The 23,716-nt window shown below is 48.0% G+C and overlaps 1 protein-coding gene across 1 annotated transcript in view; it reads right to left on the reverse strand.

The window, feature by feature from the left end:
- The window catches only part of SAFB2 (scaffold attachment factor B2), a 36,943-nt gene that overhangs the window by 4,591 nt on the left and 8,636 nt on the right, over positions 1-23,716 (reverse strand). Inside the window, exons 5-17 of the mRNA XM_025369126.1 lie at positions 22,486-22,548; positions 21,549-21,576; positions 20,131-20,641; positions 19,652-19,701; positions 19,014-19,114; positions 13,191-13,340; positions 12,985-13,097; positions 8,687-8,817; positions 7,347-7,438; positions 3,931-4,067; positions 2,453-2,740; positions 1,302-1,442; positions 173-218 (exon numbers count right to left, since the gene is read on the reverse strand). Coding sequence (XP_025224911.1) covers positions 173-218; positions 1,302-1,442; positions 2,453-2,740; positions 3,931-4,067; positions 7,347-7,438; positions 8,687-8,817; positions 12,985-13,097; positions 13,191-13,340; positions 19,014-19,114; positions 19,652-19,701; positions 20,131-20,641; positions 21,549-21,576; positions 22,486-22,548 — 1,851 coding nt within the window. The remainder of the gene's footprint in view (positions 1-172; positions 219-1,301; positions 1,443-2,452; positions 2,741-3,930; positions 4,068-7,346; positions 7,439-8,686; positions 8,818-12,984; positions 13,098-13,190; positions 13,341-19,013; positions 19,115-19,651; positions 19,702-20,130; positions 20,642-21,548; positions 21,577-22,485; positions 22,549-23,716) is intronic.

Here is a 23,716-nt window from a genome sequence, read left to right on the forward strand (position 1 = left end):
CCCGTTAAATATTTGCGCATCTAGTCGCTGGCCAGAACCCACACATCCATACCCGCCACACATGCTAAATTGCCACCTCTCTGGGATAAAGCGGCCGCCTGATGAGAAATGGTGAGTTATGCCCGCACAGCAGCACAGTGGCCCTAGGGCTTGGCATCGGGGCTCTACTCACCTGCCCATCCCGGTGGTCTCCCATCATTGGCCTCGAACCCTCCCTCCTGCAAAAGGAAAATATCCTGTTCAAACAGCGCCAGGCACTACTACACATTTCTGTAGGTCAGGTAAGTTTCACGACTGGGATACTTATTCCATCCCATCACATAAAAAGTGTAACTGGCCTGGAAAAAAGCAAAAAGCTAGCTCAAATCGAAAGGCTTTTCTCTGGGAGCAGGAACAAAGTCGGATCCTAAAGAGAAGGGAATACAGATCTCACTGAACTAAGATTCCTCGGAGAGCTCTCAGTCAGGGGAACAGGGACAGAGGCCTCCAATGATCCCTAATCTTTGGTCTGACCCAACGCGTGGGACTTGCCAAAATTCACACCAACTCCACCCCAAAATCCAGCAGAATGAAGAGTGTGGCCTCTCAGCCTCCCTTTCCCATTCTGCCCACTCTGACACTCCTTCTAAAGGAGCCAATGAACGGGGAAATGGGTCAGAGATGTGCAGCTGAGGGGAGCCCAAAGACAGGACTTTTAAACTGGAAAACCAAGTGCTGTCTTCTTAATAAACTAGATGTACTCCTCATTTCAAAAGGCTAAAAAGCCCACCCAGACCCTCGAAATGCAAAACAGGCCTCATGAGAAATTTTGCATGTCCTCCATCAATTCTCTGGTAGCTCTCGGGCACAGGAAGCTCTGCTGGTTGTCCAGGCATGAAAGCCCCAAAGCCCCAGCATGCCTCAGGTCACGCCTCTCCTTAGCGGCGCCAACGGAGAGGGGGAGCAGCTATGGAGAGACCTCCCAGGAAGCTATGAAACCCAGAACAAGGTTGTGCTGACAAACATCGCTGCCTCACAAGAGAGCTCGGTGTCGTGGGGCCTCCACCCAGGTCCCTCCTGGCCATGCTGGAACAAGCTCTGAGATGCCTTCCCATGAGGCAAGCTGGGGATTCTGTAAACGGCCGCCAATTCCAGCAACTCGCTCAAGTTCTGGGCAAGGTCAGAGTCACCCATTGTGCATCTCAGAAGTAAACGAGGCTTCAGAGCACACAGGAACCCCTGCACTGGGCTGAGAATGAGGTCAGCTGGATGCGCCAGTGCCCACAATGACTGTGGCTAAAGGAGGGGACGGGACCGCTGACCTGTCGATGGCGTGGTCCTGGTACTGGCCCCGGTCTCGATGATCGAAATCGTGGAAGCGGTGGTCCGGCCGGGGAAAGTCCGCGCGGTATCTGTCCTCCATCGCCACACGCTTTCCTTCTGGCCAATAGGCATCATCTCGTCTGGTTTTTATTTTAAAAGAATGCAAATTCCATTTATGAAAGGAGGAGAAAAAGGAAGGAGGTGGAGGTGGGGAGGGGAGCTCTCTCCCCAGACCCAGTATCGTTTAAAATGCCCTGCAGGGCTAATCTCTAAACACTCGATCATCATTGCTTTGATTTGATAAATTAAATCTCCCATTAACAGCCGAGAGGTACACTTGTATTCTCATCCAACAGTCCCGAAAGGAGCACTGCTGTGAGCTCATTGTCTCATGAGACTGTTAATACCCTGATCCCCACTCATGAGCACAAATGCAGGTGAAATGAAATATTTGATTCTTCTGGAATAGCATTCGAGTTGCCACACTTTTACTTTCCCTGCCTTCCACGGGAGCCCGAATCTCCCTCTGAGTTTCTTGCAAAAGCAAAGAAAATTAGATGAGGTGATAGTGAACTACACACAGCTCCGGATGGCATCCAATTATCTTCTTGATTTTTACCAGAAAACTAGGCTCATGGAGAGTGGGGTGACAGGTGACTGTCAATTAAGCTGTTCCAGGTAGCTAGAGACCAATAAACCTACTTTCTAAACCAAAGGCAATTTCCTTTTCCACAGCGCCTGCTCTGCCTCTCTGTCTACAAGGACACGAGATTGGCAGAGACAGCGGTGGCCAACTTGGGCCTAATGGGCATTTGGTTGTCTCACAAGACAGAGAACAGTTATGCTCCACGGGGAAGTGGAGAGGAAAAGCATCACAAACCCCCTTCAGCAAGTGGCAGCCATCAAGTTTCCCAGAATAACTCAAGTTGGGGGAGATGCTACACAGCCTCGAGCGGTGACAGTGAACTAATAAACCTGCAGCAGCCAGTGAGAGCTACAGGGAGTCCCCAGGGTGCATGCTCCATATCAAATTTCATTCTCCCCCTCCCGCCCCCCTCCCGGGACGGAAGGGAAGCCGCTGTTCTGTTGGAAGGGTGAACACCGCTGCCACGCTGCCCTCCGTCCTGCCCGCGCTCTGGGCAGGACTCACCGATCCAGGTCGTAGGGCCTCCGCCCCGGCCGCCGCTCCTGCTCGTAGCGCAGCTGCTCCTGCTGGCGCCGCAGCTCCTCGCGCTCGCGGTGGATGCGCTCCTGCTCCTTCCTGCGCTCACGCTCCACGCGCATGCGTTCCCGCTCTAGCCGCTCCCGCTCCATGCGCTCCCGCTCCAGCCGCTGGCGCTGGCACTCGAGCTGCAGGCGTTCCCGCTGCAGCCGGGCCTTCTCCTTCCGCTCATGGAAGGCCTCGAGGCGCTGCTCCCGCTCCCGCTGCTCGCGCTCCCTGCGGGGACAGGCGAGGCTGCCCTGAACCCCCTGTGTGAGCCTCCACGGAGAAAAAGCCCGGTGCCCAAAACTGGGTGTGAATTGGAAGCAGAAAAAAAAATTGGATCCAAAAGCTCACCGGGCTTCCCTAAAGCTGCGCGTGCAGGGGGTTACCTTACTTAAGAAAGTCACCTCAAGAAAAGCAAAGGCAGCACAGCTGGCAACATTTCTAGGTTCGCTCAAGAACATTTTCCAAATGCTATGAGCACAGCTTTTGCTTTACTGAGCAATATTTGAGGAAAAGTGACAAGAGAACGCCGGGTATCCCGACATGAAAACGCCGAATGTCAAGGCAGAGAGGGACAAACCTTCAAGACCACAGCCCAGAATGGAGCCGTGGCAAAATGACAACTGGACTCGGCTTGCAGTTTCTGACCTTGTGTGAGAGGTTTCAATAGGGAAGACCGAGACTTCAGCACCCAGGGACCATCCCATCCCATCAAAGCCACACACGGCTGGGTTTTGCGCACCGGCCAAGGTCCAACACCAGAGGAGGGGCAAAAATAGACTTTGAGCCAGCAGAAGGCTCAGCCTGTAATCCAGCACTTAGGGAGGTTGACGCAGGAGGATTGCTTGAGCCCAGGAGTTCAAGATCAGCCTGGCAAGATCAGCCAAACCCCATATACTGTAAAGGGCTTCCCTGACTTTATTTCAAGACAGGGTCTCACTCTGTCACCCAGTCTGGAGTGCAGTGTTGTGATCACGGCTCACTGCAGCTTTGAGCTTCTGGGCTCAGGCGATCCCCCCACCTCAACCTCCTGAGTAGCTGGGACTACAAGTGCACGCTACCATGCCCAGCTAATTTTTAAATATTTTGTAGAGGTGGGGGTCTCGCTACATTGCCTAGGATGGTCTCGAACTCCTGGCTTCAAGTGATCCTCTGGCCCTGGCATCCCAAAGTGCTCGGATACAGGTGTGAGCCACTGCACCTGGCCCTTTGATGACTTTCATGCCACCTGGCATGTCTGGCAGCTCATGTGTGAACAGGTGCTGGCCCCTGCGCCTCAAGGACCCAGGCGAAGCACAACACCCGCCAGCCCAGGCACTGGCTCTCGGGCACACAGACTCCTCACTCCAAGTACAGCTGGGAGAAGGACAGCCACCCCCAGAGGAAACCACCAGCCCACCACCCCGCCCAGCTCCACTCACCGCCGCCTCTCCGTTTCTCGGATCTCCCGTTCCCGCTGCCTCTGGCGCTCTCTCTCCCTTTGTTCTTTGATTTTATCAAACGACAAGATGTCTCTCTTTTCTTTGCTTTCTGACTTGCGATCCTGACTCTTGGAGCTCTGTTTACCAAAACTGGTTTATTAATGTCAGGAAAATGATTGCAACAAACACACAATGGAGATTATGCACGTGTGGATGAGACTAAGATTCTTTGGCCCCACATGGTGTAGATGGAAGGCTGTGGTCTCCAGACCAGAGGCCCAGGCATAGGCTGCTTCCCTCCAAGTTTGCGTTTTACTGCCTAATCCAGAATCCTGCTTTCAAATGTCAAGGGGCATTCATGGAAGAGAAGAGGTTGGCCCATGCCTCAAAAAACCTACAGGCACAGTTTTTCTAGCATAGCACAGCCAAGGACTCACATAATCCAAAGCAAACCTAGGCCTCTGAGAGCCGTGGGGCACATCCGCACAGGGCCACTGTGGCCATTAGTTCAGAGGGGGACAGCAGTCAGGCCGGCTGTTTGGACAGCTGGAGGGCAGACTGCATGTTTCACATCTCAACTGCTGGCTCAGGACTCAGGCAGACAGCTCTAAATAGAATATGCCAGGCCAGGCGCAGTGGCTCACGCCTGTAATCCCAGCACTTCAGGAGGCCGAGGTGGGCAGATCACGACATCAGGAGTTCAAGACCAGCCTGACCAACACGGTGAAACCCCATCTCAAGTAAAAAAACAAAAGTCAGCCAGGCGTGGTGGCGCATGCCTGTAATCCCAGCTACTCAGGAGGCCGAGGCAAAAGAATCGCTTGAACCTGGGAGGCGGAGGTGCCAGTGAGCTGAGATTGCACCACTGTACTCCAGCCTGGGAAACAGAGCAGGACTCCGTCTCAAATGAATAAATAAATAAATAAATAGAATATGCCAAAATGCTTTAATGCAAAACGGTGATCCTAATAAGGTACAGAACACTAATAGCCAATGTCTGTAATTTATTTTGTGTAGGTTTTTGGTTTTTTTGAGACCCAGTCTGGTTCTGTTGCCCAGGCTGCAGGCTCAAGTGATCCTCCCACCTCAGCCTGAGTAGCTGAGACCACAGGTGCACACCACCATGCCTAATTTTTCTATATTTGTAGAGACAGGGTTTCGTCCTGTTGTCCAGGCTGGTCTCAAACTCCTGAGTTCAAGTGATCCACCTGCCTCATCCTCCCAAAGTGCCAGGATTACAGGCGTCAGCCACCCGCACCCAGCCTACATTCATAATTTTCTATCTGTGGCATAAAGCTCACAGCTGTAATGACTGACTCCCATTTCAAGGTTCTCCAAGGCCTCACCCAAACTAGCTACACACCAGACCCTCCCAGGAAGCTTTTAAACAACACAGAACCTGAGGCCTCCTGCTGATCCACACAGAATCTCTGGGGCAGGGGCTTGGGAAATGACATTGTTAAAAAGCTACTCAGCTTATTTTCCTAATTAGTTCCCATAGGAGAGAAAGAGCAAGCAATGAAAGACAAACCAAGCCAACAGAAAGACAGGTAAAGGTCAAGGCGGAGACATTACACCAATTATTAATAAAATGCAGGCTGGGGAGGAAGGGGCATACACACACAGGGAGACATCACCCAGCACTTTGATGGCACGCTTTGCCTATGAGACGAGCAGATGTCTTACACACACTGCAGTGGAGTAAGAAGGGGACAGGTGCCCACGTACCACCGCACAGTGGGCAGCACAGCAGGCAACAGTGCCAGCACTCCTGGGTTCTCAGGCCAGCTTAGCCACTTACTAGTGACCTGGCAGGTGCAACACACGCAGGAGTCCCCTTCACAACCTTTCTGAACAGCACTTCATTTCAAAATTTAAAAGTTAAAAGAAGCTGGGGCTAGTGGCTCACATCTGTAATCCAGCAAGTTTGGAAGGTCAAGGCGAGAGAATCACTTGAAGCCAGGCTAAGCAACAAAGTGAGACACCCCACCCTTTATTTTTTAATAGGTAAATATTATCCATAAAATTTTTAAAAAAATGTAAAAGCAAAAAGAAAAAAAAGCAAAAAGGAAAAAGGCCAAACCTACATGTCTGTATGTAGAGACCTCCATGGCATATTACACAGAAAATGCAAGCTCCAGCACATCCTCTGTCTGTGGTCCCACGGCACGCACAGGGAACTTGTGTGCAGAGGAAGCCGAGGAGCCCAGCCGGACACACGGAGGCTTTAGTATGCCCGTGCTGCATCTTCCCGAGCTGACCAGATGTTTTAATCACGCACATGTGGTCACTATTTATTTTTCAACATCACAGTGACATGGGGGTAAGATTATGGGTCTTTTTCAATGTTCTACTCTAGATTTCTCTGTATCTTATGATTTTCATGTGAAAAATGACATTAGGAATTGATACTTTATAAAATCCAAATGTTCATTTTAAAAACTAAGTCTTGGTTGGGCGCAGTGGCTCACCCATGTAATCCCAGCACTTTGGAAGGCTGAGGCTGGTGGATCACTTGAGGTCAGGAGTTGGAGACCAGCCTGGTCAATGTGGCAAAATCCCGTCTCTACTAAAAGTACAAAAATTAGCCTGGTGTGGTGGTGCGTGCCTGTAATCTCAGCTACTCAAGAGGCTGAGGCAGGAGAGTCACTTGAACCCAGAAGGCAGTGGCTGCAATGAGCGAGATCACGTCACTGCACTCCAGCCTGAGTGACACAGCAAGACTCCGTCTCAAAAAAAAAAAAAAAAACTTAAGTCTTAACCACACAAAGTGGTCCTGGCTGAATACGGTGAACTCTGCGTTCATTAAAAAAGCACAGTCACCTCACGAACATCTTAGCTAGAACCTGCAGCTGGGAAGCAGAGGTTTTTATTGTTTTCCAGAGTGAAAAACGCAAATGAGATGCTATTTCGTCTAGTTGTGAGCACAACTCGAGAGGCAGCTCTTGATCTGGTAACATGACCAACACTCTGTCCTAGGCTGGTCTCTACCTTTTTGGTTAATTTAATAGAAACTAGAAAATCAATGAAAGAAAGTAACCTGCTATTAAGTCAACCAAAGAGAAGGACCTGCCTTCCAGCTTGAAAAGCCTGGGTCTGGCCCATCCTAGCCTATGGTGGAGCTGCTGTGTGAACCGATGCTCTGTCGGAAGGCGGCACATCCCAGTCAGGAGCCAGTACGGGGCCAGCACATGGAGGGAAGCAAACACGGAGGAGCACTGCTCTGCAGAAAGCGCCGGGATTCACGTGTGTGTCTGTATCTACAATCTACACAATTATCATGCCTCCTACAAACTTCAAAGAACTCTTTTAAGATTTTAAAGGCGAAACAGCATTGTTTTCATAATGCGAATCAAACGGGTCGTGGAGCCATCGTGAGAAACAGCTGGCCCTGAGATGGCGGAGGCAATACTCACTCTCTCTTTGGACCTGCTGGTGGTTTTCACGCTAATGACAGGCTCTCCTTTCGATTTATCCATCACAACCGTCCGCTCCATTCCTCTGCTTCCTTCAGGACAAAACACAGCAAACTATGAAAACCTGTGGACGCCCCAACTTCCCGTAGTAAACAGCGCTCTGATGGACTCTGGACACACAAGGCGTGAGTCAAGTGACTGACACCAGCCTTGGGAGCCTCTATTTCTCATCTATTGTGAGCGACACAGTAACGCGGGCACAGCACAACGGGGGCACCCTCACGGGTCTTTGTACAACTGGAGGGACCTGTTCCCAACCTACAGCTTAAACCTGCAGCACGCACACAGGCACAGCCGTCCCGCAGACCCCTCTGTGACCCTCCACACTAAACCCACACAGCTCTGGAGCTGGTCTATGCTGTCACTACTCCCTGACGTTCTGTGAGGCTCTGCAGTATCCAGTCTGTGCTCGGAATCACACTGCAGCTCTGAGGGAGTGCCTTGCCAGACGGGTGGGCTTCCCTCCATTCATTTCCAGCAATAAAGGCTTCCCAACCAATTCTCTCTCCTGACAACAGAACCACCAGGCTCTAAGCACTGGAACAATGACTTATTTGGGGAGATTTATAATACTTGAGGAACATTTTAAAAACACGTTCCTCATGAGACTTGGGGTAAATTAGCCCGAGAGCTGAAGATCCAGCTTGTAATGTGCTGTACCAAATTTCAATGCTCCAGATGGCTGGGTTTTGTTTCTGTTTTTTTTCTTCCTTGATGGGGGAGGTGGAGTTGGCTTATTTTTTTTGCCACAAAACATTCTGAGTCTTATAGAGATTCAAAGGTGTAAAGCACAATGAACTTTTACAAAATGACAACAGAAGTGGCATCGTCCAAATACAACCACTTCAACAGATGCTTGGAGGTTTCAGTTTTCTCTGTATTTTTACTACCTCCAGCTTTAACATAATGTGGGAAAAACTTGACTGCACACCTGCAAAATAGCATCAGGTTAGTTACAAGAAACTTGGACAACTCACTCTTGCGAATCCCACACTACAATAAGCCAAAGGCCCTGAGAAAGCCAGAACTCAGGCAGCTGAGTTCAGCAATACACGTCAAGCCCTGAGTCCCAAGCACTTCTGGATTCCTGATATTGTATGGAAACTCCTTTAAGCCATTTCATCAACAGACTTGTTTCTTCAACGGTGACATATGAACAGCGAAACAGCCATGTCACCAGAGCTTGCTGTCCTCATCTTCCCTCGGAACCCCACCTACTCACCACCCGTGCCAGGCCTTGGGCCTTACCCTTCCCCTAGCACTTAAAAGACTCTCATCACCTGATTTGGTGACTCTAGACCGACTTGTAGGTCCGGGTTTCAGCTCATCCTGGTCTTTTTCTTCCTTTTTAATGTCTTCAGGCTTTTTTTCCTCCTTCTTCTCAATCTTCTCCTCCTTCTTAATTACGGTTCTATTTAAAAACATGGTTATCAAATTGAGTTCACAAGACTCTGTAACAGGAACGGCTCACCCAGACCCTCACTCACACATACTCAGATGTCCACGCAAAACAAAATCACCCCGGCGGCAATCAGGTGGGAAAAAATTATTTGAAAACCATAACAACAACAATACTCCTCTTTAGATACAGGCCGTATTCCCACTTCTATTACTTGCTCAACTGAGGGATATGCACAATGAAATTCCTGGGGATGCATTTCCAAAATGCCAGACAGGCTGGCATGCAAGAGTGGCGTGCAGGTGGAGACGAGAAACATGCCAACTACATGAGAACACTTCTAAAAAGTTTACTTTAATGTTTCATCATGTATGTGTGGAACATTGTTTATAAGCTTTATAGGGAAAAGCATTTCTTCCCAATATAGCCTCAATAGGATAGAGGCCCAGTGGCAGGACGCCAAGCCCCCACTGCACAGAGTGGCAGGCCATTTACCCGTGAGGCCAACACCCCTTGGTTAGTAACTACTGCATACTTTTAGGGAGTTAAATGATGTGTTATGTGCCAGTGAATACGGGAAGGTGTTAAGTGCCATTTCAACCAAAAGCAACTTTCTTCTAAGCAGTGAAATAAATCATCTTCGCCACTCAAACTCAGCTGCCGCGTTCCCTAATGCCATTCGTCTCAGGCAATTAAACTGCACACTGACTCAACACCAACAATGTGCCAGGGTCCAGGCAGGAAAGTCAGGCCTCTGCAGGGCCCTCCAGCAAGCACCTGTTGGCCTCTCCCCCACCGACCCAGGCAGGGTTCCTGGCAGAGCTCCAGCCATGCCAGGGAAGCCTCTGATTGCCCCATCTCCCTTGCCCTTCTCAACCTCCACATCATGGAGTTGTCTTTTTTTAAAAAAATAATACTCATTTTGAGAAAAACTGACTATTGTAAATCATCTTATCTCCTCTCCCTCATCCCTATGACGACCACGAGGGCGGCCTTATTGTCAATCACTGGGTCTGCCTGACTGCGGTGATCTACGGTGACGTTTTATAGAGTGTCTTAGGCGTGACATGAACGAGGTCATACTTCATATACTGCTCTACAGCTTACTTTTGTTACCTCATGGTATGCTTTAAATAAGGGTCTTTAGGCTGGTCATGGTGGCTCATGCCTGTAATCCCAGCACTTCGGGAGACCGAGGCAGATGGATCACAAGGTCAGGAGTTTGAGACCAGCCTGGCCAACATGGTGAAACCCCATCTCTACTAAAAACACAAAAACATTTAGCCGGGTGTGGTGGCGCATGCCTGTAATCCCAGCTACTCGGGAGGCCAAGGCAGGAGAACTGCTAGAACCCAGGAGGCGAAGGTTGCAGTGAGCTGCGATTGCACCACTGCACTTCAGCCTGGCAACAGAGAGAGACTCCATTTCAAAAAACAGAAAAAGGAAAAAAAAAAAAAAAAAAAAGAAGGGTCTTTAGATCCTGAGACAGAACTGAGGGGGAATAAAAAGGAGGTGGCTGGATACAGGCGTGGGCTACCACTTCCAAGTAATTTTTAAGTTTTTGATAGAGACAGGGTCTTGCTCTTTTGCTCAGGTTGGTTTCCACCCTGGCCTCAAGCAATTCTCCCACCTTGGTCCTGCAAAAGACTAGGATTATAGGCGTGAGCTGCTGCACCTGGCCCCAAGTTGCAATAAGTAGGCCCCTGAGTAATGGGTGTCAGATGAGCCTTCATGAGCTTGCGACGGGGCAGGACGGGACAGGGCGGGGGTGGGGGGTTGGCTCCTTTCACCTGCCGCACAAGATTCTGTGTTTATTCATCTGCTTTCCTTCTAGCAGATCAATATATGTGCTGGAGAAAAGACTGGAAGGATATCCAACAAAAAGCATCATCCCTGGGTGCTGGGATTACACCTGACATTTACATGTGCTTTCTGGATAACAACTGTATAAAAACCAGCACTCATCCAAGACGGCAAAGGCGAGCCCCTCTTCTTCCCTTCTTTGGAAAGCTTCTCTATTTCACAAGACCGACCACCAATCTAGAAATCCTTCAAACGGAAGGAAAGGCTAATGAAGGTGTCAATTTGAAGGAAAAAATAAGGTCAAAACAAATTTTAAAATGCTCAACCTCCTAGGCAAACAACCTGCAGGAAGTTTGGTCTTAAAGGTCTTAAGTTCATCACCCAGTTAAGAGCCATGGGGCTCCGAGCAACCTTCATAGGTTGAATCCCAGCCTTGCCGTTTCCCAGCAAACTCAGGCAGGACGTGTTCCCCTCTCTAGGCCTGTATCCTCTCCTACATAGAGCACGTGCCTCCCAGGGCTACTGCAAGGACCGAGAAAACTGCTGCATTCCCAATGCTGGCCACAGGACCATGCCATACTGTTAGCTAATTATTACCACCTTTCCCACAAATACAGAAAAGCAATGAATGAAACACAAGATACCAAGAATACCGCAAACCTGCAACAACAGTTCCCCATCTTCCACCAATACAGACTTTTTTTTTCTCAGCAATGCTGATGGGATGTGTCTTTTTGAAGTTGCTGATTAAATTAGAGTGCTCACCAACCCCCCGCCCCCCTCCAAGTTCATGAAGGTTCATCTGACACCCATTACTCAGGGGCCTACTTATTTCAACTTGGGGCCAGGTGCAGCAGCTCACGCCTATAATCCTAGTCTTTTGCAGGACCAAGGTGGGAGAATTGCTTGAGGCCAGGGTGGAAATCAACCTGAGCAAAAGAGCAAGACCCTGTCTCTATCAAAAATTTACCAGGGAGTGGTAGCCCATGCCTGTAGCCCCAGCTACTAGAGAGGCTGAGGTGGGAGGATCACTTGGGCTTGGGAGGTCGAGGCTGTAGTGAGCCATGATTGCGTCACTGCACTCCAGCCTGGGTGACCCATCTCAAAAAGTAAAATGCTTTTTAAAAATAATAATTCCAATTAAATATAATAATTCCAATTTGGCCATGATGTAAATTGGTAATTACATCTTCAAAAACCCAGTTCAACTATGTCCACAGACATGTTTACCCTCTAAACTGCATTGACAATGTAAACTTAAGGCAAACACTCAGCCTTCTGAGACATTGCCCTGATCAGATACACCACCAAAATCTACCTTCTCAAAAGCCTACAATTGTGTTAAAAATATAAATAAGCCACACCTGCCTTGAAAGATCTGTCCCTACCTCCATTTTGATTCTATATAAATCACCCCTTTATAAAAATAGAACCTCAGACCCATGGTTCCCAACCACTAGGCCAACATACCCCAGGGTGCCACCGTGAACTCACAGGGTGCCTTGGGATATTTTTAATTTTGAAGTAAACACAGCAATACTTGCCATCTGTCAGACACAGCACCAACCAACTACTTGCTCAAAGTCATTCACTGCAACACTAGACCAGGCTACATTCCTTTGGATGATGCTTTATCTTTGAAAAACTGGGTTTATGACAGTTGCTGTGATTAGTAAGTGAGAACTACATGAAAATCAACATAGATGAGGAAATGATTCCAAGGTCTGAGAGGCTGTACAAGGGACCAGAATATGGAAAAGGACATACAAAATAGTATTCTTTCATTTTGCGTATACTGATTTTTCAAAAGGCTAATCACTTGTCAGGACACAAATACATGCTGAGGATCATCTGCATCCACTTTTTAAAGACACGGGCTACTTCGTTAAATAGCTTTAAACAGAAAGCTGAAGATTGGCAGTGCGTGGTGGCTCACACCTGTAATCTCAGCACTTTGAGAGGCCAAGGCGGGCAGATCACGTGAGCTCAAGAATTTGAGACCAGCCTTGGTAACGTGGCGAAACCACGTCTCTACAAAAAATGCTAAAAGTAGCCTGGCTGGGTGGTGTATGCCTGCAGTAGTCCCGGTTACTTGGGAGGCTGGAGTAGGAGACTCACTTAAGCCTGGAAGGTGGAGCTGCAATGCCACTGCACTCCATCCTAGGTGACAGAGTGAGTCCCTGTCTCCAAAAAATAAATAAATAAAGCTGAATATTTAAGTGGCAGCAGAACACAAAAATCAGCTGAGACTCCAGCAGGAAGCTGGAAAGGCTGCGTGGGTAGAGGTGGGGACAGAGTGTGTTTTTCAAGGCCCACGGTGGCTGCCCTTGCCCTCCTCCCAGGGATTCCAAGAGGAGGTTTGAAAATTCACTTTACTTTTCAATTTTGATCTCCACAGAATGATGTCTGTCGACACTCGATAATTTTTCCTTCTTCACTTCGCACTCTTTTCTGTCGGAAAGCTTTTTCCCAGCAGGCTCGTTTTTGGCCTAAAATATAATACAGACAGAAATGATGTGTGGCCCAGGCCTTCTCACTTGCAAACTCCATTTGCGAGTTACCATAGATGAAAACTGCCTCACCTTCTCTACGGAAATCATTCGTCCATGCAGCTCAGTCCTGTGGAGATGGCTGATGCACTTGGTCGCCTCGTCGGATGTTGACATGGTGACGAATCCATAGCATCGAGCTCCCGGGCTGCGGGCGTTTGTTACCACTTTGGCCCCAACAACCTTCATGAAAAAGGGCACTCTTACTGTCTCTTACAAATGACCACACAACTTGCTAAAATTATTACCTGACAATCAGAATCATTTTCACTATTTGTCACCTCTCCCCATATTAATACTTTTCCACTATTAGTTACTGAATTGGTTCCAATTAATCCTGACCTATCCAAATACAATTGCTTTTTTTTTTTTTTTTTTTTGAGACACAGTCTCACTCTGTCACCCAGGCTGGAGTGTAGTGTCCTGATCTCAACTCACTGCAAGCTCTGTCTCCTGGGTTCAAGCAATTCTCCTGCCTCAGCCTCCCAAGTAGCTGGGATTACAGGCACTGGCCACCACGCCCAGCTAATTTTTGTGTTTTTAGTAGAGATGGAAGTTTCCCCATGTTGGCTAGGCTGGTCTCCAACTTCTGACCTCAAGTGATCTACCCCAGTCGGCCTCCCAAAGTGCTGGGATTACAGGCGTGAGCCACCGTACCCAGCCACTAAATACAATTGCTTTTAATACAAGATCAGTCATCACAATGAAAACACACAAACATGCAAGGTTATAAAACCATTAAACTTCACTACTCACAACTAATAACCAGAAGTCCTACCCATCCACATCGTTTTCTCTATTTCCACTGTGCCCACGAACAGCTGTGGGGCTACTAAGCAACGCACCCATCCACTCCAGCTGGGCCTGAGAACAGCTCTGACTCAGACCCGGACTGTTGGGAATGTTCCCATGGGGAAAGGACTTCCACTTCTGGCCGAGACGGGAGAACTAAGCATTGTCTTCCTGCCTGAAACAACTGACAAACGTGATGAAACGTAGGCCATGACGGTTTTCAGACCCTGGACATCAGGCTGCCCGAGACAGCGATCCCTGAGAGCTTCCTGACTGCCCCTGCTCACTGCCTGGAGTTCCCAGGCAATGGGGGATGGGTAAAATAGCACTGAGATTCTGAGACCAAGGCAGAGAGAAACCACAGAACTGAGGATCAGAGAGGACACAGCCACACAGAGCAAGCTGAAGAGACCCACAGAGGGCTCCTCCCGCCCAGTGCATGTGTGTGCAAGGAAACCAGAGGCTGGCACAGCACCACTCATAAGGAGCAGAGGGAACAATCACTGGGGGGCACTCAGGGCCACAAATGGTTTGCTCTTCCCAATAGCCAGGGTGGAAAGGCTGGTAATTCACGAGCATCAGACCCACTACTCAGAGGGCATTGCCCAGTGGTGAGACCAAATCAGCCCAAACTGAAGGCTACTTTGACCCTGACTTAGCATAAAAGCCCCACAAGGACCAAAGTGTGTCAAGTACCTCAGCTGTGCACCAGAAAAAAGCTCAAGGGTATTTGTAGAGATACAAGTATAACTAGCACCCAACAAAATACAATTCACAACATCCCATAAAAAATTACCGGGACAGGCTGGGCACAGTGGCTTTCTGAGGCCGAGGCGGGTGGATCACTTGAGGCCAGGTGTTCAAAACCAGCCTGGGCAACACGGAGAAACTACATCTCTACCAAAAATTTTAAAAATTAGCTGGGTGTAGTGGTGTGGTGCCTGTGGTCTCAGCTACTCAGGAGGCTGAGGTGAGAGGATCGCTTGAGCCTGGGAGGTTGAGGCTGCAGTGAGCACCACTGTACTCCAACCTGAGTGACACAGTGAAATCCTGTCTCTATGGGAAAACAAAACAAAACAAAAAACAGAAGAAACTTAAAAGCAGCCAGAGGAAAAGAGACAAATTGGAAACTAAAGGAACAAGGATTAAGTTAACCTACAATTCTTTTTTTTTTTTTTTTTTTCTGAGATGGAGTCTCGCTCTGTCGCCCAGGCTGGAGTGCAGCGGCCGGATCTCAGCTCACTGCAAGCTCCGCCTCCCGGGTTCCCGCCATTCTCCTGCCTCAGCCTCCCGAGTAGCTGGGACTACAGGCGCCCGCCACCTCGCCCGGCTAGTTTTTTTTTTTTTGTATTTTTTAGTAGAGACGGGGTTTCACCGTGTTAGCCAGGATGGTCTCGATCTCCTGACCTTGTGATCCACCCGTCTTGGCCTCCCAAAGTGCTGGGATTACAGGCTTGAGCCACCGCGCCCGGCCAAGTTAACCTAGAATTCTATACCCAGTGAAAATTTATTTCAAAATGAAGACAAAGTAAAGACTTTTTCTGACATGCAAAAGAAACAAGAACACATCACCAGCAACCCCACACTACAAGAAACTTTCAGTTCCTTCAGGAGGGAAGAAGATGATCTCCGACGGGATGTACAACAAAAAGCAAGGAAGAGCACCTGGCGAGGTGAACATGATTTTTTCCAGTCATTTCTGGGTCTCTTTAAAAGATAACTGTTCGGCTGGGCGCGGTGGCTCACGCCTGTAATCCTAGCACTCTGGGAGGCCGAGACGGGCGGATCACGAGGTCAGGAGATCAAGACCATCTTGGCTAACACGGTGAAACCCCGTCTCTACTAAAAATACAAAAAATTAGCCAGACGAGGTGGCGGCGCCTGTAGTCCCAGCTACTTGGGAGGCTGAGGCAGGAGAATGGCGTGAACCCGGGAGGCGGAGGTTGCAGTGAGCCGAGATCGCACCACTGCCCTCCAGCCTGGACGACAGAGCGAGACTCTGTCTCAAACAAACAAACAAAAAAAAAACTGTTCAAAGCAAAAAAGCCAAATCACAGCAAGTCAAAGCCAACAAAATATTGGGTGACTTCTTCAAGAGACGTAAACTGTATGACAATAACATCACGAAGATCAACAGGAGGGGAAATGCAAGTATATTCCCGCGGATACTTCTCGCACTACACTGAACCCAACAGAGCACCACTTGCAGACAGACTGTAAGGGAAGATGTGTACTGTAATCCTACAAGCAGCCAGTAAACCACAATGACAAAGAGAGTAAATAAGCCATCAGTCATCAAAGGACTCGACCCACAAGGCAGCAGATAAATGGGAAAAAGAGATAAATGAACAAACATCATGAACAGAAAACAGACAGCAAGATAGCAGATTCAACGCCAGCCCCACCAGCACTGGCGCACAGAGTGAACGTTTCCCCAAAACACAGGAGTCCTGCTCTCTGACCCATCTCTGACTCAGTGGGTCAACCTGAGTAAGGCATTCCCCGTCTCTGGACCTCATGGCCCCAACTATGAAATGACAAGGTCGAACCCACACGCTCGAGGTTCCCATCAGACTCTGACGTCCTGTGGTTTAGACCACACAAATGGAGGAGTCGAGACTCTGCCTGAATGTGTCAGGGCCAAAGGGACAAAAGACTCTCCTCACAGAAACACAGACGCCACTTCCCATATCACAGCTGAAGCCAATGATGACGTCATTCTACCTTACCATCAAATTAATCATCCTTACAAGGACATTTCTTCTGACAGACAAAACCCAAATGAGAGGCGGCACCATACTAAGCTTGTACGTCCCCATCCCTGGGCAGTGCCATCCGCCCTGGAGCTTGTCACAGCAGCCTCTGCATGCTTCAGTCAAGTAGCCGAGTGGTGTCCTGCCCCTCTGGCCTTCCTAGGTCCTCCTGTTTTTGTCCAGAGCTGAGACCCACAGGCAAGGCCAACTCTATCACTCACGCCTCGGCTGAATGTCACTTCTTCAGCGAGGTCTGCTGAAGCTGTCTCCCGAATCTAAACATGGTCTCCCCAACATATTGATAGCGTACTCTAACCTTCCTTAATAGGCTCATCACAACACATATGTGTTTATTTCTTAAACGGTCTTTTTCCCATCAGACTAAAAAATCTGTGATGACAGTGACCATGTATGTTTACTTCTGCTTAATCATCAGTGTCTGAGTGAAGTCAAAAAAGTAACTGAAGAAACGGGTTATTCATGGATATAAGAATTTCCTAAGCCCTTGTTGAACACACAGACTGTTAAGAGAAAAACTGAACTAAATGCTTTCTCTGGGTCCTGTCTGCTTCTTAAGCAATGAAACATTAACCAACACCTGATCGGGTGACACAGACCTAGACAAAGGAACAGCTTCCGTAGCCAGAAGGCTGTGTCGGACAGGCCCTGCTCTGCCTGGAATCAGGGCACCGTCCAGACACTAAATGGTGAGTCTTCTCCTTTGGAAGCCACTCCCCAGAGGCACCCAGGAGACCAGGGGAGTGCCAACTGCTTATCAGAAGACTCTTGGTTAAGTGCGGTGGCTCACGTCTGTAATCCCAGCACTTTGGGAGGCCGAGCAGGCAGATCACATAGGTCAGGAGTTGGAGACCAGCCTGGTCAACATGGTGAAACCTCATCTCTACTGAAAATACAAAAATTAGCCAGGCATGGTGGTGGGTGCCTGTAATCCCAGCTACTCAGGAAGCTGAGGCACGAGAATCACTTGAACCTGGGAGGCAGTGGTCGCAGTGAGCCAAGATCACACCACCGCACTTTAGCCTGGGCAACAGAGCGAGACGCGGTCTCAAAAAAAAAAAAAAAAAAAAAAAAAAAAAGAAGACTCTTACATTAATTCATTCCAAACAGTGGAATCATTTTAAATTGTCCTCCTCAACTTCCTTTGGAAAGCTGTTGAATTGTACTATTTTTCTCCTGCCCCCATAAGCAGCATCTTAGTGATTTTTGAACCACGATCATGTCAGACTATATACTTAAAATGCTAAATTATATGAAAGTCAATTATTCATGTCATTCTTTTTTTTTTTTTTTTTTTTTTGAGACAGTCTCACTCTGTTACCCAGGTAGGAGTGCAGTGGCACAATCTTGGCTCACTGCAACCTCTACCTCCTGGGTTCAAGTGATTCTCCTGCCTCAGCTTCCCAAGTAGCTGGGACTACAGGCACACACCACCACGGCTGGCTAATTTTTTGTATTTTTATTAGAGACAGGGGTTAGCCATGTTGGCCAGGTTGGTCTTGATCTCCTGACCTTAGGTGATCTGCCCGTCTCAGCCTCCCAATTTATTCTTAAGGGAAAAAAACTGATCATGTCAGCTTTAAGTTTTGCTTAGGACAAAAGACCATAAGTCTCTTTGAGACCAGTTAGAAAGAACCCCAAGAACATTGAGATGGAAGCTGTTTATACCGCTGTTCTGAGCACTGCTGTGATATGACCACCACGTGCCCTGCTCGGCACCCTAGTTACTGTGAGTCAGGAAATAAGGTGCACTGCACAAGACTGGGCGAGCTTTGTTGCTGTCCTTTTTTTTTTTTCAGACGGAGTCTCATTCTGTCGCGCAGGCTGGGGTGCAGTGGCCAGATCTCAGCTCACTGCAAGCTCCGCCTCCTGGGTTTACCCCATTCTCCTGCCTCAGCCTCCCTGAAGTAGCTGGGACTCCCTGAGTAGCTGGGACTACAGGCGCCCGCCGCCTCACCCGGCTAGTTTTTTTGTATTTTTTAGTAGAGACGGGGTTTCACCATGTTAGCCAAGATGGTCTCGATCTCCTGACCTTGTGATCCGCCCGTCTCGGCCTCCCAAAGTCCTGGGATTACAGGCTTGAGCCACCGCGCCCGGCCATTGTTGTCGTTTTTTAGTAAACACAAGGTCTTGCTATGTTCCCTGGCTGGTCTTGAACTCCTGGACTCAAGCAATCCTCCTGCCTCAGCCTCCCAAACTGCTGGGATTATAGATGTGAACCACTGCACCTGGCAGAGTTTCCTTTTTAACTCTGATCATCACAGTGGATGGTATGAGGCAAGGGAAGGCATACCTTCCCATACTTGCTGAAAAGGTTCTTGAGATCCGTAGCTCGTGTTGTGGAGGACAGCCCGCTGACCCACAGGTTCCGACCAGAACTGCTGCCAACTCGACCTGGCACGAGAGGGAGATTCTTAGGCATCAACCCAAGGCCTAACAGGAAGCACAACCATTCTTAAGATCGCAGCCCTCTTTAAAAGCCCTAACGACGCCCAATCCCAACTGTTGACTCAAGAATTTAATGCACACACACATGCCAACACACAGAAGGCAGAAAATCTGGACAGCAAAAACTGAGTTTCCTTACTCAAGGAATAATCATGCCCATGTCAGTTATGCACTGAAATGTCTTTTGATGATCAGATCTCATCCAAGACAGCAGTCTCTAAAGTCCTTGAAACAGTCTTCAATGAGCAGAATTATTCCTTTCTTGTGCTTTTCACTATCCCATAAATGACAACCACAACAGAAATATAAAATGCAGATGCTTGCGAACTTCTAAAACTAGTCTCTCAAGAAACCATTAGGTGGTTGATTCCAGTAACCCATAATAAAACAAATGACTGGATCCAAAGTGTGGATATCTGCACGCCCCTCCTCCCAAAATAAGGGATCCAAACATGGCTCCCTACCACATAAGTTAAATCATACCTTTTTCATCTTTAATGATTGGCTTTATATCTTTTTCTTCCTTAAAAGAGCTAGAGACAAAAGTTAATGTTACTCATACAGGAAAAAAACGAAAGAGAACAAAACTAAAAATATGATTATGTGCTAAAACTGAATACCTACCAGAAAATTAGTCTGAAATAAAATTTTAACAGACACCTCTGCAAGCTTATATTGGAAAATCTGACCCCAAAAATACAATGTCAGATTTGTAAAAGTCAATTCGATTTAGCTGAAGATAACGATTAACAATTTAAGAACACAACCATGATAGGTTGAGAAAAAGAAAAGGAATTGAATCACCCATTAAAAACACACAGAGAAACAAAACATTCTTTAGAAGCAAAACTACAATTTCGTCAGTCTGGCTGGCCAATTGCAGAAAAAAACAGCTTATGTGTGTCATTAAATGACCAATGAAAAGGAGATAGCGTCTGGTCTAAAACTGAGAAAAAACAAACCTCATTTTCTGATCAGCGCCCTCACTGGTTGAGGACTCTTTAGGAGCCGGAGGGACTTCATTACAAGCTTCAAAATCAAACTTCCTCCCGTCTTCTTTGCTATCTCTGGCTTCTGGGCTTGCGGCTTCCGTGGCTGCTTCCGCGAGCTCCTCGCTAGAGGCCTCCGCGAGCTCGGAGGCCGCACTACTCTGCTCAACTGCCGGCTCTAGCCCTACAGGCTCACAGTCCGTCCTCTCGCCATCGCCTGGCTGCTCCGCGGGCTCCCTTTTCACTACCGCTAACAGGCTGTCTGCCTTGCTCGACTGAGCGTGTGCTGTTGACTCGCTGGCCAAATCTAAATCACCCTCTTCCGGATGGGCGCTGTCAAATAGGTCCTCTTCCTCCGCAAGCTTTCTGTCTGGCCCCACGCTACTTGTGTCCTGTGCAAATGGCTGCTCCAGCTCGGAACTTTCTTCTTTTACTGGCTCAGATTTACAAGTTTCCCCCAAAATGTCGAGTATTTTCTCATTTTCTACGGATTTAACAGGAATAGAATGGCACAAGGTTTAATTACCAGGGAAATAAAGCAATCACAAATGTGGAACTGGCACGGCTGCCACACTAACACGAAGAGAACTGCTAGCTACACAGAGATTGGAAAACCCGCGGGTACACAAAGTTATACTGGTTACACTACCTGCGCTGCGACCGCCTCTAGGTAAGCCTCTACGCTACACGGAAGAGAAAAGGCCCCCACAGATTTAAAAACCTACAACCACGCGGCTGCTTCTCAACAGTCTTCTTCGAGTTTTTGTTCAAGTCTGGGTCTTCTGACTGATTTTCCAATGTCCAAGGTGCTGAACCGAATGCAATCACCATTCAACGACAGCTCAATTTCCAAATTTCTTTGAATTTCTTTTAACAGAACAATCCAATATGAAAACCAGAATCTCTTCTGACGGTGGGAGATAAGCGCAGTCCGGAAGGGGAATAACATGTTGAAAATTTTCACGAAGAAACTCTGTTTCCTCTTCTGGAATCCAGTCACTTCTCAGGTGGTAAATGCCCTGACAACAGCTTTTTCCTGCCTTAACTGCGTTAATCAAAATGACTGCAGCAAAATATCACAAGATCTGTTTCATGTGTAGAAACACATGGAGGAATCATGGGGACAGGGGGAATTAAATGCCACTCTACGTGGTTAGAGATGAAAATAATCACTACATTGCACCAAATGTATTTGACCTCAAGAAGCCAGAATGGCTCTTCTACAGATCTGGTGATACGAATGGGTTTCCAATCTCTGATCCTTGTATGATCTGGATTGTCCACCATTAGAGCAATTTACAAGATCATAACACAACTTAAAATATAGACAGCTTTAAAATAATAGCGTGAAAACTTTCAAACCATAACTGTCGTGTTTCTCTTATCAGTACCTGGCTCCAAAAGAGATTCTTCAATGTCCTATTTAAAAAAGAAAAAGCAAATCCACAAGTCACTTTAAACACGGGGCAGATACATTTCACCAATACAGCTTTCAATCATCTGTGACTAAATGCCTGTTTCCACAAAACTTTCTCCTCTCCAAAAAATGTATTCCATGCTACAATAACTTGATGAAAACCAGTTTATTTTGCCAGTTCCTCTGGTAACAGCAGGTCCCTAGTGATAACAGTCTGTCTGATTCTCCCGAGTCTGGGCCCCGCACAGACGTGCCACTCACCCCACGACCAAGCTGACCTAGTGGCTGCTGCAGCTGGCAAAGACCCTCTTTGTCAGAGGAGAGGTCACAGTGGATTTAGGAAAAAAATACTTTTCCCAACATAAACTTATTTGTAACTGAAACCTGTTAAAACAAAATGATCTCTCTACTCTGCTGAAAACCTCTTCCAACATCTGGCTCACTTAGGACAATAGGTCCAATCCTTCTGGTAGCCCAGACTCAGCGAGGTGGGCCCAGCTGCTCTGCAACACCCTCTGGCTTCTCCCCAACCCTGTGTGCTCCCCTCTCTCTTCTGCATCAGAGCCACCCCCCACACTTTCTGCTCCAAATTCTTCTTTCCCTCTTCAACCTATCCGTCAGACCTCAATTCAGACATAACTTCCTCTGGGAAGAGTTCCAGGCACTTCTGAAGTCCAACCACCACAACTGCTCCCTCATCACACTTCTTTCTCCCTTCTGGTTACATACTTGGTTTGATCCCACTGCCCCTGCTAGATGGCCAGCCCTGAAACTACTTCTGTTCTGCTAACCTCTTAACCCCAGTATCCAGCACAATATCATTTCCTTATACATACACACTGCTCTTTCACTGTGGAACATCAACCACTTGTTTAACATTCCCAGTGATGCAGAACCAGATGGTAACTTACCGGAGTTACTTTGAAGTTCAACGATGAAGTTTCCGAAGTCTTCTTGAATCCTTCCCCATCCACCTGAAAAACAAAATGGAAGATGACTTTGTGGAAGCTGGAGCTGTAAAAACCAAGGCCAACACCTCGCTTAGGCAACCTGTGTGTCTGTTTCCCTCACAGCACCTTTTGCCATCTAAAAGTCTACTGTTGGGTCATTCAGTTCAGCGCTTGCCTCTCCGCCAGAACACACACTCCACGCCTCTGCTCCACCAGCATCTCTGGCAGTGGCCTGCAGGGGGGTGTGCTGCCCTGTCTGTACTGGGTGAATGAACGAATCAATTTCCCAGGCAGTTTCTAAGTACTGGTGATTAACACATAACCCTCCAACCACAGGATTTCTAAAGCAGAACTCAAAAATGATAAACTGTGCTCCTCCAATTTCACCTGGCAGCAACACTCTTAAGGTAACACTCACCGGGCACTTTCTCCTAGCCTACTTTATTCATTCATTCGTTTGAGACGGAGTTTCGCTCTTGTTGCCTAGGCTGAAGCAATGGCGCGATTGGCTCACTGCAACCTCCGCCTCTTGGGTTCAAGTGATTCTCCTGCCTCAGCCTTCCGAGTAGCTGGGATTACAGGCATGTGCCACCATGCCCGGCTAATTTTTTGTATTTTTTAGTAGAGACAGGGTTTCACCATGTCCAGGTTAATCTTGAACTCCTGACCTCAGGTGATTCACCCGCCTCAGCCTACTGGAGTGCTGGGATTACAGGCGTGAACCACCACGCCTGGCCCTCCTAGCCTACTTTATTAAAAACAAACATTTAACTTGGTCATTTTCTCTCTTTACTACATGCCAAACAAAAGAAAAACTTGTTATCACCAAGTTTTACTAAATTTGAAGCTCTTTTTTTTTTTTTTTTTGAGACGGAGTCTCGCTCTGTCGCCCAGGCTGGAGTGCAGTGGCGCGATCTCGGCTCACTGCAAGCTCCGCCTCCTGGGTTTACGCCATTCTCCTGCCTCAGCCTCCGAGTAGCTGGGACTACAGGCGCCCGCCACCGCGCCCGGCTAGTTTTTGTATTTTTAGTAGAGACGGGGTTTCACCTTGTTAGCCAGGATGGTCTCGATCTCCTGACCTCGTGATCCACCCGCCTCGGCCTCCCAAAGTGCTGGGATTACAGGCTTGAGCCACCGCGCCCGGCCAATTTGAAGCTCTTTTTAAGTGAACTACAAAAAGATCACTCCCAAA

The sequence above is a fragment of the Theropithecus gelada genome, chromosome 19, assembly GCF_003255815.1.
Source record: "Theropithecus gelada isolate Dixy chromosome 19, Tgel_1.0, whole genome shotgun sequence".
Classification (NCBI taxonomy): domain Eukaryota; kingdom Metazoa; phylum Chordata; class Mammalia; order Primates; family Cercopithecidae; genus Theropithecus; species Theropithecus gelada.